A 16,717-nucleotide genomic window follows, 5' to 3' on the forward strand; every position below is an offset into this window, starting at 1 on the left:
GATAATTCAAAATACATAAAATACTTTTTTTTATTTTTTTTTGCCATGGGCCCCCCCTCTGCCTTGGGCCCCCCCACAACTGTCCACCTTTCCCCCGCAGTCCGACGGCCCTGCACACACACACACACACACACACACACACACACACACACACACACACACACACACACACACACACACACACACACACACACACACACCCTGCAACCACCCACACAATTTCACAATTTTATTTTTTTAATTTAACTAATTATTTGAAAGTTGTACTCGCACGAGCATCACCTTTTAAACATCTGCTACTATCATTGCTGTTTCCTGGTATTGTTTTCTTTTATGTATTAGTCTTATCATACTTACGTAAACTATTGGGAGAAGCCATGCGAAATGGGAGTTTAATGATCTTGACTCCAAGGAACCAAAAGCATTTTTTTAATAATTGACCATATTGAGTGACCATGGCACAACTCCATCTAACTATACAGCTACATGTAGTGTGTGTCATGGATCAGACGGCAGGGCCTTGTGTTTGATGGCCCTGCAGGGATCCCTCCCAGCAGGCACAGGCATGCTGTGTGGCCATCCAAACTAATGTATTAGTAAGCTCAAGCATTGTCCTATTATAGCCTTATGCATCTTACTTACCTTGTAACATTGTACACACATCGTGTATGTTAATAATGAATGGCTAATCTTTGACTTTGCATGTGTGTGGAGGCAGCTTGAGTCTGACTTTAATTTGACCTTGTGGACTTTGTTCATTTATTATTATTAGAACTGCTATTATAGTAATGATCAATCGTTTTCCTGTGTGCTCCTCTTTAGGAATCACACATAGATATCGAAAATGCACACACATTTCCTCATTTCTATCCCAAAGTGTTTATTGTATAATATTTACAAATGTTTCTAACTGCATCAGCAAAACACACATGTTTAGCATTTGACACTGGAAAATAACATTCAGTTTCCTAATCACTAGCAGAAAGGACTGGTGAGATGACGGCTTGAGTCCAATGGGATCGGAAACAGGGAAGACATTTTGTGACAGCTTCATAGACCAGACCTACATCACAAAGCTGTTGTACAGACTACAGGAATACAAAAAGCACACAATTCTTGAATGGCTTCAAGTAAAAAAAAAACAGTTATTTCAAACTTACCCAGTTTAAATCAATGTTTGTTTATTTTTAATGAAGAATCATGAGCACACATGTTTTTATTTTTTTTCTTAAATAATCTATCTAGAAAGCGTGGTCCAAGGTGTACATGTAGATGTGTTTCTATGTTTCTAATGTGATCTACTGTGTGTGTGTGTGTGTGTGTGTGTGTGTGTGTGTGTGTGTGTGTGTGTGTGTGTGTGTGTGTGTGTGTGTGTATACAGGAAGCCAAAACTTTCCTTGTCATTATTAAAAAAATCGATATTGTAAACTTAAGTTATCGATGATTCACACAAGGAAGGCATTACAAAAGTCCTCTTCTGACTCAACTCTTCAGAATACGAAAAATAAAATATTTTTTTAGGAATTTGCAAACGAGAACCCTTTTAATGCAGAAACAATTAAGATTTGATAGATTATTCCATTCCTGTTAGGGTTGGGAGTGCGGCTGTTGTGTAATATGTAATATAGCACATATTGTCCTATCTAAATCCAATCACATTTGAAATCTCAAATCTTTGCTTTGAATGAGTATGGACAGAGGTTCCAGAAGGTAATGGCTGAAATATTAGTCATTCACACATTACTGTCACATTGGTAAACTGGTACAACAAACGTGTAATAATAATCATAAATAAATACAAATTGTCCTTTTAAGAACCACCAAGAAGCAGCAATACACTTTTCTACAAGGAATATTGGACAGGTTCATCATGGATCCTATTGCGCCGGTTTTTAATGATTCTGGTGTGATGTTTTTACTGTAGCGTTGACACTTTTATGGTCAATCTAGATATGTGGCCAATGCAATCTGAAACTAGATAACTACATCAAAACAAAGATCAGTAATCATTCATTTCATTATCATCCTATTCCAGACCAACCTTGGGAGTCATTTTGCCTTGACTCTGAACTTAACCGGGGTTATGTATTAGCTGTGTGTTATGTGACACATTAAATGACATGACGGCACTGCAGAGTGTCCAATGAGAACGATAACACTGTTGCTGGGACCGTGACGACTACTTAAGATCAATATCAATCCCCTCTATGGCCCAACAAACCCAAACGCTGAACCAGTGTCTAGACATAAGTGTCTGCATTATCTTACACAACGACACAGGCACAACCAAGTTGAGAGCTCAGAGAACAATGAAGCCAAATTAAAGTAAAATATGTTTTTGACATTCATTCAGTTGAGTCATACCTTTGAACACACGTTTGATATACTTACAGCAGAGATAAACAGAACACAATAATCAAAATATATACACTGAATAAGAAATATACATTACAGACATTATTGGTTCTAACAATCAAAGGTCAGAGTGGGTGTCCCTCACATGTCTGTCTAGGTCTGCATGAGGCCGCTGCCCCCCGGGGTGGACTGTACCCCCTTCACAAACCCAAGTCCTGATCCATGTTTTGGCTGCAACCATTCACTGAGCAAGTGGCTCTTTGTTAAAAGGGTTCACTTCTTGGTAGTCAATTCGAAATTCTTTACTGATAACTTTTACTTTCTGACAATTCCTTTGAACAGGGTCGATGTCAGAGTCAAACCTTTACTTCCATGCAGCAGGAAGGAATAGAAAACCCAAATGTCAATGATAATGAGAAAGGCATTTCACTGCTCCCATAAGGCCATACTCATGAGGTCTTAGCCCCCTATTGGGGCCAAATCAGGTGTGGCTCATGAAGTGGATTACATAATGAGTGTGACTAGCCACACTTGTGCCCACCCCTACTCTTACACCTCTGTGAAAAAGGTTGTTATGTGTGAAATCACTCAGTCTTACTCAGTACCCCCAACCCCACCTTCACCACTAGGCTCAGCCACACACACATTCCTACAAATCAAATCAAAAAGCTCTTGGATTTCCTTATGAAAAACACATAATACCTAATGGAGTCATACCCGATCCCCTACTGGGGGCCGGGGGGCCTCATCCCTGGCCTGAACGCCAACGATACCCCATCCTCGTGAAAAGAAACAACAACACAAAATATTTCAGCGATAGTATTAGGCTGTTGATTGGCCTGATTGGCTGTGGCAGATCACACGTGGACCAGGCCAATCAGAGAGAGGAGCACTGCGCCTGGGAAGAGGCAGAGAACACCAAACGGCCGCGCTGAGGCGGCGCTGTTCTGGACCATCATCCCAGTGCCTGCAGGACAGGGACAGAGGAACAGGGTCAGACCTTCATCTGAATACAGGGGAGCCCCCTCGTATTAATCAGAGGATCCAGTCCCTGGGTGTGTGTGTGTGTGAGCCCCTTAACTCACCTTAATTTGAGCATTAAGTCTCTGTGTGTCTGTGAGTGAGCCACTTTATTTAATTATTTTTTTGAGTATTAAGTGGGATTAAGGCATGTCTCTGGGCGTGTGTGAGCCCCTTATCTTAATCATAGTATTAAGTGGATTAAGGCGTGTCTCTGGGGGGCCCACCTGAGTCCCGGGAGACGATGGTTTCGTGGGCGGCCCCGTCCCCGCCCTCGCCCCAGGACCGGATCTCCAGCACCAGGTAGCCGTTGTCACTGGGCAGCGGCAGCTTCACCGAGGTCTGGCCCTGGTCCAGCACCTTGAGGGATGCCTGGCCCTCGTGCTTGTACAGAACCTGATGGCCCATCCACACACATTACCCCAGGGGCCCAACACGCGGGGACACGGGCCGTGTTCCAAATATATTTACAGCCTTAAATGAAATGTGTTTTTTCTTGACTTGGAAAGTATAATGTTACGAATTTCTCTCATTTCACTGCAATATAGTTTCTATATTTGCATTGAACAGACATGTACGCTAACACACACACACACCCACCCACACACACACACCCACCCACACACACACACACACACACACACACACCCCCACCCACCCACCCACCCACCCACACACACACACACACACACACACACACACACACACACACACACACACACACACACACACACACACACACACACACACACATTCAGACTCTGGCAATGCCCACCTTGTATCCAAGCACGGCGGACTCGTTGTGCAGGGCCTTGACCGGGTCCCAGCGGACGGTGACCGAGGACCCCTCCGTCCTCCAGGACACGTTGCCGGGGGGGCGGTTAGGGGCTGCCAGCCAACAACATCAGGAGGTTACAGAACAATCACGGGAAAATAAACACTCTCAAGCTACAAGAGAATGCACAAACATATACAGATAATTGAGAAGTTCAAGGTGATGATTGAAGTCAAATTCAATAAGGATTCCTTGTGTTCAAAATAGCTTTCTTAATTGTCCTATTGTATTGCATCGTTATATGTATTACATTTCTGTTTTGGTTGTTTGACCTACTGTTTATATTTATTGTACATTTGTATTTCTGATCTTATTTGTGTTGTACTGAGGGAGTCATTGAAAAGAGAGCCGGCTCTCAATGGCCTTCCCTGAATAAATAAAGGTAAAAGGAAAATACATTCTACCAGAAAATCACAATTTGCAGCTTTTACCAATGATCCGTAACCGGGTAACATCATGTAGTAAACAAGGACGATGCAAAACATCCGGAGGGAATATTTGATGGCTGCCTGTCAAACTTCCCACAATTGTTCTCCTCAGTTCTAAGAATAGGGCGATGAGGAGGAACGCCCAGCGCCCGGCGGCGTGCGGGGTGTCCGGTGACCCTCCCTATGAAAGGGATCCAGCGTGGTTGTTGGGGGCCCGGGGCGGGTAAGGCAACACAGGGCCTCATACGTCCCGGATCCTCCACCGAGTACGTTACGGCCCCACGGCTCCAGGAAACAGCATCAGGGTGTGAACCCCCTCCCGGGGACGGCCCGTGACGTTTGGAGACGGGGGAGACATGTCATTTGTGTCCCGCGTCACGACCCCATCATGAGTCGGGTTCCATGACAGTAAGAGGGCGGGGCCCTGGGTCCTGTGTGGTTGGGGTGCTTTGTCTGGGTTGTGATTATACTTATCTAATCTTAATCAGAGTATTAAGTGGGACTAAGGCGTGTCTGAGTCTGATTCCATGACAGCAGGGCCCTGTTGGGGGACCTGTGTGTTTGGGCGTGCTGCGTGGGTCCACCTACGTGGTCTCCGGGTGGTGACGGTGGTCCGCGGCGACGAGGGGCCGCAGCCCGCGCTGTTGTAGGCCAGGACGGCCACGTGGTAGCGGGTGCTGGGCCGCAGGCCCGCCACGCGCGCCACCGTGCCCGGCCCCGCTGTCCGGATGCGGTCAGCCGCCGCCTCTCGCTCATGCTGCCGCCAGTACCGGATCTGGAGGGAGGGGAAACCGGTTAGAGGAAGCTCCGCCCTCTCTCCTACTGGTCAGAGGATGTGTTGGTGTAATGTTCATGTGACTAACTGAAGATTGTGAATAGAATTTATTCGTAGCAATAGTAATAATCTTGCTTTCTTTGAATTTACGAATCATATTAAATTAAGATCGATCAAACTTATCACACTGATGTAAGGACATAGATTGGGGAAATATATTAGACAAATCAAAGCCAACCGCAGGCACTCCACCCGACACGCCCCCGACACACACTAGCCTAGCAGACGAGGTGGTGGAGCCCCCAGGCAGCGGTTCATAGAGACCTCATAGCCCCTCAGGATGCCCTCTGGGCTGGGCTGCCGGACAGACGCCCAGGACACCTGGATCTCAAAGGCGGACAGCGCTGTGGCGTTCAGGCTGGCTGGCGCCCCTGTGGGCTCTGCACAGGAATGACAGGTTAGAGGTGGGAAACACTCGCACCCAATGATATTTACATCCTAATTAACGCTCAACTTTATTCATTCACCAGGCTGAGGCTGAGCGCCGTCAAAGTATACGGTCGAGGTCACAGAAACAATTCAAGGTCACATATTTAGTACAAAAGATGTTTTTAAATTAGTAGTATATCTTTATAATACATTCTATAATTTTCCCAATTGAAGATTGAAGAAATTAGTGTAAAATAAGTGTCTATTTACATCATGGCACTACTGGCCTCTCGTGGCCCAACAACACACTGCAGATGAAGACAAATAGGTCGACATTGTGGTGGTGACCTTTGTCTCAATTTACAATTTATTCTTTATATCTGTCTTATTTCTCATTGGGGTCCAATACTGGCCTCTCAAGCTCCAAGCCTTCACACACGCTGAGCTAATGTATAACTGGTTCTTTGATTACAGAAAAGGTGGCGAAGGACTCTCAGGAGCCGACCCTGTCCTAAAACTGACCCAAAACACATTTGCACCCATCAAATGGTAAATGATAAATGGACTGCATCTATACAGCGCTTTTCTAACCAGTGGCCACTCAAAGCATTGAACAATACTGCCTCACATTCACCCATTCACGCACACATTCACACACCGACGGCGGGGTCAGCCATGCAAGGCCACAGCCAGCTATGAACTGAGGAGGAGCTCCTACCTTCCTCGGCCGAGTGCACCACGGCGATCTGGCTGAAGGGGCCCTCCCCTCGGCGGTTGAAGGCCTTCATCTTCACCTCGAAGGGGGAGTAGGGGGAGAGGCTGACGTTGGTGTGGACGTAGCGGGAGGAGTCCACGTGAGCGATGGGCACCAGCGTCCAGCTCTCCGTGCCCTTGGCCCTGAAGGCCAGGGTGTAGCCGAAGCCGTCTCCGTTCTGGTACTCCCTGGCCATGGACTGGGGGGACAGAGACAGAGCATCAGAGGGCCTGAGGAGAACTGATCACATGACCCTGATCCCCCCGGCGTCAACGTGTTCTCTCTCACCGTCCAGGTGATGATGAGCTCGTGGCGGTCCCCCCCCCCTCCTCCTAGTCCACTGGGGGCCACTGAGGGGGCTGTGGGTCAGAAGAACAGCAGTGGCAGATCAGAACATGTGCGGTCAGCAAAAGGGTAGAATGTTGTTGTATTCTAGTGTCTCTCCATGTTCACATTACTTAGTGTGAGGAGAGACCAGTGCCTCTCCAACTGATACCAGGTGCTTTTTCCAACAATCCTCCATTTGTTTATGTCCCTATGTCTTTGTTAAGGACGAACCAAATGGCCGGTCCCAGTCCTTCTTGGTCATAGCCAGGGCCATATACAGTACCTAATTAAGGGAGACACTGCATCACTTCTTTTGTTATTCACGCTTTCTTTTGTATAATACTCCCCCCAAACCTTTGGTTCAGTGAGAAGAGGGGTCAACAGCCAAGGAGCATTTATGGAGACTGCTCCTCACCGACCTACACTATAGACCATTGGTTCTCAAAGTGCGGCCCGCGGGCCAATGGCGGCCCGCAGAAACATTCCTGGCGGCCCGCAGTGAGTTTAAAAAATAAAATACAAATATTGATTTTATTCCATTTTAATTAGTATTATTAGATCAACATTAATTTCAACAAAAATAAATGAATATAAAGAGAAAAGTCGACCCTCTCTAGCTTTCAATTAAATCCTGTTACATTTGTTAGTTTAAATTCAACTGTACATTACTTTGAAAGGTTGAACCTCAGTTTCGTGATTTAGACCTCACTTGACCTCACTCCCAGAGGTCCACGGTGCAATGTTTTTTTCACCACTGGGATGCTGACAGCGTTTCCCTCCTATTTTTTTTTCAGTCAAATTCTTGGTTCCTAAATTGGCCCTCAGCTGTCCCCTGCTATAGCTTAACCCCTGCTATAGACTATTCCACCTTTGTCGGTACCTTTCTTTAATACAACCTGTAATAAACCATCCATTCGACCCTCTAATCCAACCTGTCAAGCTGCCCTGATTTCCACTTCAAGAATTACAACTACAACAAAAATATATAAAGAAGATTCTATACGAACAGCTTAGAAGTAAGCTGAAATCGAACAATAGCAAACATGGTCCTTTAAAGCCCTGGTCAGGCCCAGTACATTGTGGTTCACCAGGGCGCCCTGCAGCTCACCTGACTGCTGTGTACGGATGATGTACGAGGGCACGCTGGGCTCCCCACTGCCCAGGATGTTGCTGGCTATGACCTGGAACTCGTAGTCCATCCAGGGCAACAGGCCAATCACACGAGCCATCTCCGCATTGCCCTCAATGTTCACCGGCTCTGGACAGAGCGTAGACGGGGAGAGTTACGACACAAACACAAACACAGAAACGTACAAACACTAAAACACAAACAGACACACTAAAACACAAACAGACACACTAAAAGACAAACACACTTACAAACACTAAAACACAAACGCACACACTAAAACACAAATGCACTAAAACACAAAAACACTAACACACACTCAAACATAAAAACACTAACTGACACACACACTAAAATACACACAGACATAAAAACACGGCCACACACACCAGTCCTCATCCTCTTCCAGTCGGAGGCGATGGTGGACCGGCCCATGATGATGTACTTCCCGATTGGACTGTGGTTGTCGTAGCCGCGGCTCCAACGGAGCTCCACCGACGTCTCAGCAACGTTCTTCACCACCAGACCTCCGGGGGGCCCAGGGGGGCCTTCACAAACACACACACACACACACACACATGCACACATGCACACATGCACACACACACACACGCAGACACACACACACAGACAGAAACATGTGTTAGACGTCAACATGTCACAGATTACAGGTTTCTCTGAAGAACACATCGTCAACCAAAGGATGGATAAAAGGTAACCCCCTTGGAATACATACCTAACACTGTTCAAGATGTATCCTGTATTAATATATACACAGGATTGCTGTTGCCTTCCTCAACAGGAAAGATACGGTCCCATTCTGACAAACCTTTTCTCTAAGTCATTGGCAACAGAACAGGTGACAGGCATCAGACAGGTAGGTCTGCTGAGCCCTACACTGTGCTAATTAGACCTTTAATGATATAGCATGTATTGTCAATGAGGTCTACCTCGACTGAGCTGACATGCTCTTTGCATTTACCTTAACACGGCTACTACTCATGTTGTGTACACAGGTATATTTGATGTATGTATTGTTCGTAGTTCTATTCTTTAAAATGATTATCTCTTTTCCTATATGCTACTCTCCTATTGTTTCTGGTGTGGCCTTCTAATTTCCCTTGTGGGATGAATAAGGTACCTCATCTTATCTTATCTTATCTCAACGTGTCTGAGCATGTCTCACCGCGGACCACCAGCTTGGCGGAGGACGAGGCGCCGTCCACCACCGTCTGGGCGGTGCAGGTGTAAACCCCCGCCTGGCTCAGCTGGCCATTCACCAACAGCAGGTCCCCCACCGTCTCCTTCTGAGGGGACACCAGCAAGGACCCGGTCAGGACCAGGACAGGAGCAGGACAGGACCCGGTCAGGACCAGGTCAGGACCCGGTCAGGACCAGGTCAGGACCCGGTCAGGACTAGGTCAGGACTAGTTCAGGACTAGTTCAGGACTAGGTCAGGACTAGTTCAGGACCAGGTCAGGACCAGGACTAGTTCAGGACCAGGTCAGGACTAGTTCAGGACTAGGTCAGGACTAGTTCAGGACAGGTCAGGACCAGGTCAGGACCAGGACAGGAGCAGGACAGGACCCGGTCAGGACCAGGTCAGGACCAGGTCAGGACCCGGTCAGGACTAGGTCAGGACTAGTTCAGGACTAGATCAGGACTAGTTCAGGACTAGTTCAGGACTAGGTCAGGACTAGTTCAGGACTAGGTCAGGACTAGTTCAGGACAAGTTCAGGACCAGGTCAGGACTAGTTCAGGACTAGGTCAGGACTAGTTCAGGACTAGGTCAGGACTAGTTCAGGACCAGGTCAGGACTAGTTCAGGACTAGTTCAGGACCAGGTCAGGACTAGGTCAGGACTAGTTCAGGACTAGGTCAGGACAAGTTCAGGACCAGGTCAGGACTAGTTCAGGACAGGTCAGGACCCGGTCAGGACCAGGACCAGGTCAGGACTAGTTCAGGGCTTGGTCAGGACTAGTTCAGGACTAGTTCAGGACTAGGTCAGGACTAGTTCAGGACAGGTCAGGACCAGGACTAGTTCAGGACTAGGTCAGGACTAGTTCAGGACTAGTTCAGGACTAGTTCAGGACTAGTTCAGGACTAGGTCAGGACAAGTTCAGGACCAGGTCAGGACTAGTTCAGGACAGGTCAGGACCCGGTCAGGACCAGGACCAGTTCAGGACCAGTTCAGGACCAGGTCAGGACTAGTTCAGGGCTTGGTCAGGACTAGTTCAGGACTAGTTCAGGACTAGGTCAGGACTAGTTCAGGACAGGTCAGGACCCGGTCAGTACCAGGACTAGTTCAGGACCAGGTCAGGACTAGTTCAGGACTAGGTCAGGACTAGTTCAGGACCAGGTCAGGACTAGTTCAGGACTAGGTCAGGACTAGTTCAGGACAGGTCAGGACCAGGTCAGGACCAGGTCAGGACCAGGTCAGGACCAGGGGTTCTGTTGCTCATCCCGCAGGGCCCCTCCCACCCACCCCCTCCCCTCTCCCCCATTGGCTGCGTGCTACTCACGCCCTCTATGCGGTGGAAGGGCCCGGCGGGGTCCTCCAGGTCCAGGGGGGCCCCGTTGAGGGCCCAGGTGAAGGTCAGGTCCATGGTGGGGTCGTGTGAGGCGTGGCACTGCAGGGTGGCGTTGTCCCCCTGGTTGATGTCTGCGTTGGACGGCGCCAGCGTGATCTTGGTGGCGTCTGCACAGGGAGGAGGAGGAGGAAGAGGAGGAGGAGGAGGAGGAGGAGGAGGAAGAGGAGGAGGAGGAGGAAGAGGAGCAGGAGGAGGAAGAGGAGGAGGAGGAGGAGGAGGAGGAGGAGGAGGAGGAAGAGAAGGAAGAGGAGGAGGAGGAGGAGGAAGAGGAGCAGGAGGAGGAAGAGGAGCAGGAGGAGGAAGAGGAGGAGGAGGAAGAGGAGGGGGAGGAGGAGGGGGAGGAGGAGGAGGAGGTGGGGGAGGAGGAGGAGGAAGAGGAGGAGGAGGAGGAGGGGGAGGAGGAGCAGAGGAGGAGGAGGAAGAGGATGGGGAGGAGGAGGAGGAGGGGGAGGAGGAGGGGGAGGAGAAGGAGGAGGAAGAGGAGGAGGAGGAGGAGCGGGAGGAGGAAGAGGAGGATGAGGAGGGGAAGGGGGGGGAAGAGGAGGAGGAGGAGGAAGAGGGGGAGGAGGAGGAGGGGGAGGAGGAGGAAGAGGGGGAGGAGGGGGGGAGGAGCAGAGGAGGAGGAGGAGAGGAAGAGGAGCAGGAGGAGCAGAGGAGGAGGAGGAGGAAGAGAGGAAGAGGAGGAGAGGAGGAGGTGCAGGAGGAGGAGGTGCAGGAGGAGGAGGAGCAGAGGAGGAAGTATTTTACAAAGAGAAACATGGACGTAGCCCTCTGGACAGCGTCCGGAGGAGGTTCAGTCGGGGGTCCAAAGAACACGCTGCTGAATAGGACCTTTCCAGTTCTGATTGGTGAAAATAAGTTACATTTGGTATTGTAAATGACCTGTGGTAAACTAGGACAAACCATACAGTGCTCTTCGAATGGATAGTGTGCATGATTACCCTTAACTATAGGGGACTCATCATGTCCCACAGTGCATTGTGAAAAGTTAACATTCCTGTTCCACGCCCTGATTTCCTGCTCATCCATCAATGAATCTGATTACCCTCGTATCCTTACTCTGTCCTGCCCTTGGGTAGCAGAGAGAGAGAGAGAGAGAGAGAGAGAGAGAGAGAGAGAGAGAGAGAGAGAGAGAGAGAGAGAGAGAGAGGAGAGAGAGAGAGAGAGAGAGAGAATGCTGAATCAGTCCTCCCCTTGGATAGCAGCGCTGGCTGGATTAAAAGACCCAGCATCATCTCCATCTCTTCACTCACAACGTGTGAACCTCTAGAAAAGTCAGAGCAGCGTGACTCCCACTAGAAAGGATGTTTCTTCTCCTGATCCAAAAGTTTGAAGGTAGTGGTAAGAAATTAATATTTATATGGGCACCAATTAACCAGAGCTGCAAAACCTTTTTTTATGAGGACTATTATTAAGAAGTATTTTCCTTTGAGAATTTTTTTTTTCCTTATACAACGCCGACGTTGCTCTGGAATGTTGTAATCGCGCAACAGCAACCATGTAACGGAGACCCACACTAGAAAGGTCCCAAAGTGTTTCTGCAGAAGAGCAGGAACACTCGGCGTGACCCTTCCTCACACAGAACTCCCAAGATGGTGAGTAGGGAGTAGACACAGATTTCATACACAGCCCCTTCGCACCTAATTCATCAGACCCTTTCACAGAGCCAGGTGTCAATAAACACAGATGTGGGTCTGTTCCTCTCTGAACGAGGGCACGGGTCCATGTGTGCCCTGGGACAGGATAGAAGAAGTCCCATCATCAGTGTCATGAGCAACACCTGTGTTAGTCTGACGGGGGCCCTCTGTGAAAGGGCTGTGGTGTCGCTGGATGGTGTTGGGACCTGGTCTTCCACAGCCCCCCACCCCTGTGAGGTGGAGTGGCCAACTCAGGGTCTGCCTGGTGAGGACGTGTGAGCCCTACCTCTGACAGACAGGTGGCCGGTGCTGTTGGCCTTGCCCAGGTAGTTCTCAGCGAAGCAGGTGTACTTCCCCTCATCGGCCCGGCTGATGTTGTGGATCATCAGCACCCCATCTGGAGTGACCGTCACCCTGCCAGAAGACACACCCCTTCAGAGAGACACTCCTATCGGCCGACTACAGAAACACATCTGCCTTGGAGATCATGTTTAAAATGATGCCAGACATTCGCGATTCTTTGCCCAACAGAATTCATGTTGCAGTTTTTCATTGATTAAGATGACACACACACACACACACATAAGCACTCGCACACAGACTCACACACGCACTCACACACACACTCACACACACACTCACACACGCAGTCACACACGAAAACACACACACATACACACAAACACACTCAAGCACACAGCTTTTCTAAACTATGACTGGTCAAAGTCTGCAATATTTATGTATATATTGATAACTATATTGTTGTGTTTAATAAATACACAAACAGTAGACAACCCAAAACAACAGTACAGTACAGTACACAACACAACAGTACAGGACATTACCCAATACAAGAAAACACCCGAGAAATGCCCAGAACCCAGTGACTGTACCTGCTGCTGTTGACCAGCAGCTCGGTGCCGCGGCTCCAGAACAGGGTGGGTTTGGGCGCGGCCCGCGGCCGGCACTCCATGCGGACCTGCCCGCCCCGGGCCGCCGGGACTAGCCTACGCACCGGCCTCAGCCGGAAGTCTGGGGCCTGGACTGGGGAGGGGGGGGAGGAGAGAGGGTGTTAGAGGAGGGGGAGGAGGGGACTGTGTGGATGGGGATGACTTCAGGACTTTAAGGACCAATAGGAGTACGGGATCCCCACCTTGGACCCTCAGCTCGCCGTTGGAGTAGACGTTGCCGTGTTTGTTCTCGGCCACACACTGGTACATCCCAGAATCCTCCAGGGCCAGGTTAACGATCTTCAGACGGCCCCCGTTCACCTCAACCCTGTCCTGTAGAGAGGGAAAGAGGTAGAGAGAGAGAGAGAGAGAGAGAGAGAGAGCGTAATTGTAAGCAACCTGCTTTGTACAAAACAACATTTCCAAACTGTACCCTAACAATTCTGTACAATTCATCCTAATATGATGTTGTAAATAGCACATTGATCTGCCGTACATTTATATTCACATGAGTGTGCTACCTGTGATTTTAGCTGTGCAACACAAAACAGAAAGGTTGTTAGGGTGTTGTTTGATTGACATGACTCCCCCTGATCACCTGTGTGCTGAGGGGCTGGCCGTTCCTCAGCCAGCGGATAGAGGGCCGGGGTTTCCCCGCGGCCACGCAGCTCCAGTGCAGCTCGGAGCTGATCTCCACCTCCGAGTCACTCATCACTTGCAGCCACTCGGGCTGAGCTGTAGGGGGAGATCATTACTAGAAGGGCAACACTTACATATGGGTAGTAACTGGACTTAGTGAACTGCTAGTTTGAATCTAACTAGTGGTTAACAAAGACTAAGTAATTAGCTCATGCCTGGATGGTGCCAGCCGGTCCTGAAGGGCGTTTCAGGAGTCTCATCAGGCCCCGGGTAGGAGGTTAGCTTCATCATTTTATGAACTCACGCCGTCCACTTCTGCCACCTAGTGGCCTGGTCTTAGTCCTGACCTCGCCCTGTCTCATCATCCATTCACCTCCCACTTTCTACACACCGAGCCCTCGCCTGTTGTCAGACTACCCCCCTGACTCAAGCCCCTAGTCTTCTTGACATATTTATTGTCCCTCCGACCGGCCATAGCAACCCTGCCGACATCAACGTCTTGTAGCGTCAATATATATATTTTTTTAAGCATTTGCATGCATAGACATCCTATATCATCTATATGATATAGGATGTCTATGTTTGCATATCTTTTAATTATACCGTGTCTATTAATCCCTGATATATGGACACCTACTAAGTAATTCCAGTCAAATTGTCTGTTCAGCCTTCAAAACGAGAGCTGGTACATTGTGGAAAATGCATTAAACTGTAATCAGAAAACGTGGTTATATGATATACCCTATAGTATCTGTGGTATAAAGGCTGGGGCGAATTTCAGATTATTAATATGTACACTTTATATTGAAATTATAGACCGTCGCGATTTCCATTGAAACGCTGGATGGAAAACAACGCAATTCCGCTATATATCAGGACCTAAGAGAGGATGTTATCAAAAGGATACGACAAGCCCTAGAATGTGTGTAGTTTTCCGCTCCAACCACTTGATGGAAACGCACCTAATTCAAATTTATTTTTTGCAAACTTTCTAAAGATTTGCTTCACCTTTTAGATGGAAACGTGACTTGTGTCGAGCATCTGGGTCCACTCGCTCAACTTCCCCGTAACAAACTCCTATTATGTACTCAAATACCAGTACTATCCGCTACCACTATAACAATACTCAGCATGTGTTCTGGTTTCTGTAGTTACTCTACACTTTGTAGTTTGTTTTTTGTGTTCTGCTCTAATGCTGATTGTATGCTAGGATTGCTCTCCGCCACTCTGCTTAACACCTCGATGACTAAATGGAAACGAAGGTACGACTGCAGTGCGTCATCTTAGCACTCCCTGTAGGTGTACGATGAAACCCGGGAAAGAAAGCCACTTGTTAGACCGAAGCCCTTCTATGGTTTGGACCCTGGCCTCAACCCTGCCCATGTGTTCATCATCAGTACCCGGGACGTACCCTGCACGTTGATGCGCCCCTGGTAGGTGTCGCTGCCCTCCGAGTTGTACGCCTCACACTCATAGAGACCCTCGTCGTCGAAAGAGAGGTCGGGCAGCGTGAGGGTGGGGCTCTGGGCGCTCTTCCCCGCCTTGGCCGGCAGCAGGCCCTCCACCTTCCTCCACCGCAGCTTGGGGACAGGGCTGGAGACCGGGAGAGAGACCAGGAGGGACAAGTTAGCACCAGGCTGGAGACCAGGAGAGACAAGTCGACACACTGGACTAGAGACCAGGTGAGACTGGTTAACACACTGGACTAGAGACCGGGAGAGACTAACTTAACACACTGGACTAGAGACCGGAAGAGACTAGTTAACACACTGGACTAGAGACCGGGAGACACTAGTTAACACACTGGACTAGAGACCGGGAGAGACTAGTTAACACACTGGACTAGAGACCAGGAGAGACTAGTTAACACACTGGACTAGAGACCAGGAGAGAGACCAGGGGAGACAAGTTAACACACCAGGCTGGAGACCGGGAGAGACAAGTTAACACACTGGACTAGAGACAGAGGAGAGACAAGTTAACACACTGGACTAGAGACAGAAGAGAGACTAGATAAACACTGGACTAAAGAGTGGGGATCTGGGAGAAGGGAGAAGCTCTGACAGGATGAAGGAAGTGGAAGGCATGAAGACTGAGTGCATGGAGAGAGGCGAGTAATGCAAACATTACAGAACAAGAAGAACATGAAATGAACAGATAATATTGAAGGGACAATTATAAGATGCAAGTTGATGATAAACAGAGCGCAGGACACCAGTAGGGGGTGGAGAGAATAAAAAGGAGCAGTACACCAACAGTACATGACTATTGAAGAAGGACAGAGGTGTGCATGAGGACTCACTTCCCGTAGGCGTAACACTCCAGCTGGGTGGTCCGGCCCGACAGAGCGTAGGTCTCTGCAGCGAAGCGCACCTTGATGACCGGCGCAGACTTACGGGCGCTGGCTGTGGTGGAGCACAGATATGAAGTTACCGCCATTAATATGTTGCATGTAAAATACCGTTCATAAGTTTGGGGTCACTTAGAAATGTATTTTCTTTTTTTTTTTAAAGAACTGTTTTAATTTTATTTATTAGAAATACAGTCTAGAAATTGTTAATGCGGCAATTTATGATTCTCGCTGGCAACTGCAGATTCTTTATGGAATATCTACATAGGTGTACAGAGGCCCATTTCCAGCAACCATCACTCCTGTGTTCTAATGGTACATTGTTTAGCTAATCGTGTTAAAATGCAAATGATGATTAGAAAACTCTTCTTCTAATTGCTGATTAGAAAGTGTGAGTTTCATGGAAAAATGTTTATTGTCTGGATGACCCCAAACTTTTGAACGGTAGTGTACATATTATAAGCATTTTGACCATGGGGTGCACATAGCTTTGTACTCT

General features: G+C 48.4%; 1 protein-coding gene across 2 annotated transcripts in view; it reads right to left on the reverse strand.

Annotated features, from left to right (window-relative positions):
• Positions 1-855: 855 nt before the first annotated feature.
• Positions 856-16,717, reverse strand: part of cntn2 (contactin 2) — a 38,022-nt gene continuing 22,160 nt past the window's right edge. For both annotated transcript variants that reach the window (XM_060062071.1, XM_060062070.1), the window contains 17 exons: positions 16,171-16,273; positions 15,280-15,461; positions 13,828-13,964; positions 13,433-13,562; positions 13,173-13,323; positions 12,566-12,693; positions 10,574-10,749; positions 9,239-9,359; positions 8,442-8,600; positions 8,032-8,181; positions 6,885-6,955; positions 6,561-6,795; positions 5,738-5,853; positions 5,227-5,413; positions 4,151-4,263; positions 3,603-3,771; positions 856-3,322 (listed from right to left, as the gene is read on the reverse strand). In XM_060062071.1, the coding sequence (XP_059918054.1) occupies positions 3,213-3,322; positions 3,603-3,771; positions 4,151-4,263; positions 5,227-5,413; positions 5,738-5,853; positions 6,561-6,795; positions 6,885-6,955; positions 8,032-8,181; positions 8,442-8,600; positions 9,239-9,359; positions 10,574-10,749; positions 12,566-12,693; positions 13,173-13,323; positions 13,433-13,562; positions 13,828-13,964; positions 15,280-15,461; positions 16,171-16,273 (2,438 nt within the window). In that variant the 3' untranslated portion in view covers positions 856-3,212. The remainder of the gene's footprint in view (positions 3,323-3,602; positions 3,772-4,150; positions 4,264-5,226; positions 5,414-5,737; positions 5,854-6,560; positions 6,796-6,884; positions 6,956-8,031; positions 8,182-8,441; positions 8,601-9,238; positions 9,360-10,573; positions 10,750-12,565; positions 12,694-13,172; positions 13,324-13,432; positions 13,563-13,827; positions 13,965-15,279; positions 15,462-16,170; positions 16,274-16,717) is intronic.

Source organism: Gadus macrocephalus, chromosome 1 (assembly GCF_031168955.1).
Source record: "Gadus macrocephalus chromosome 1, ASM3116895v1".
Taxonomy (NCBI): Eukaryota; Metazoa; Chordata; class Actinopteri; order Gadiformes; family Gadidae; genus Gadus; species Gadus macrocephalus.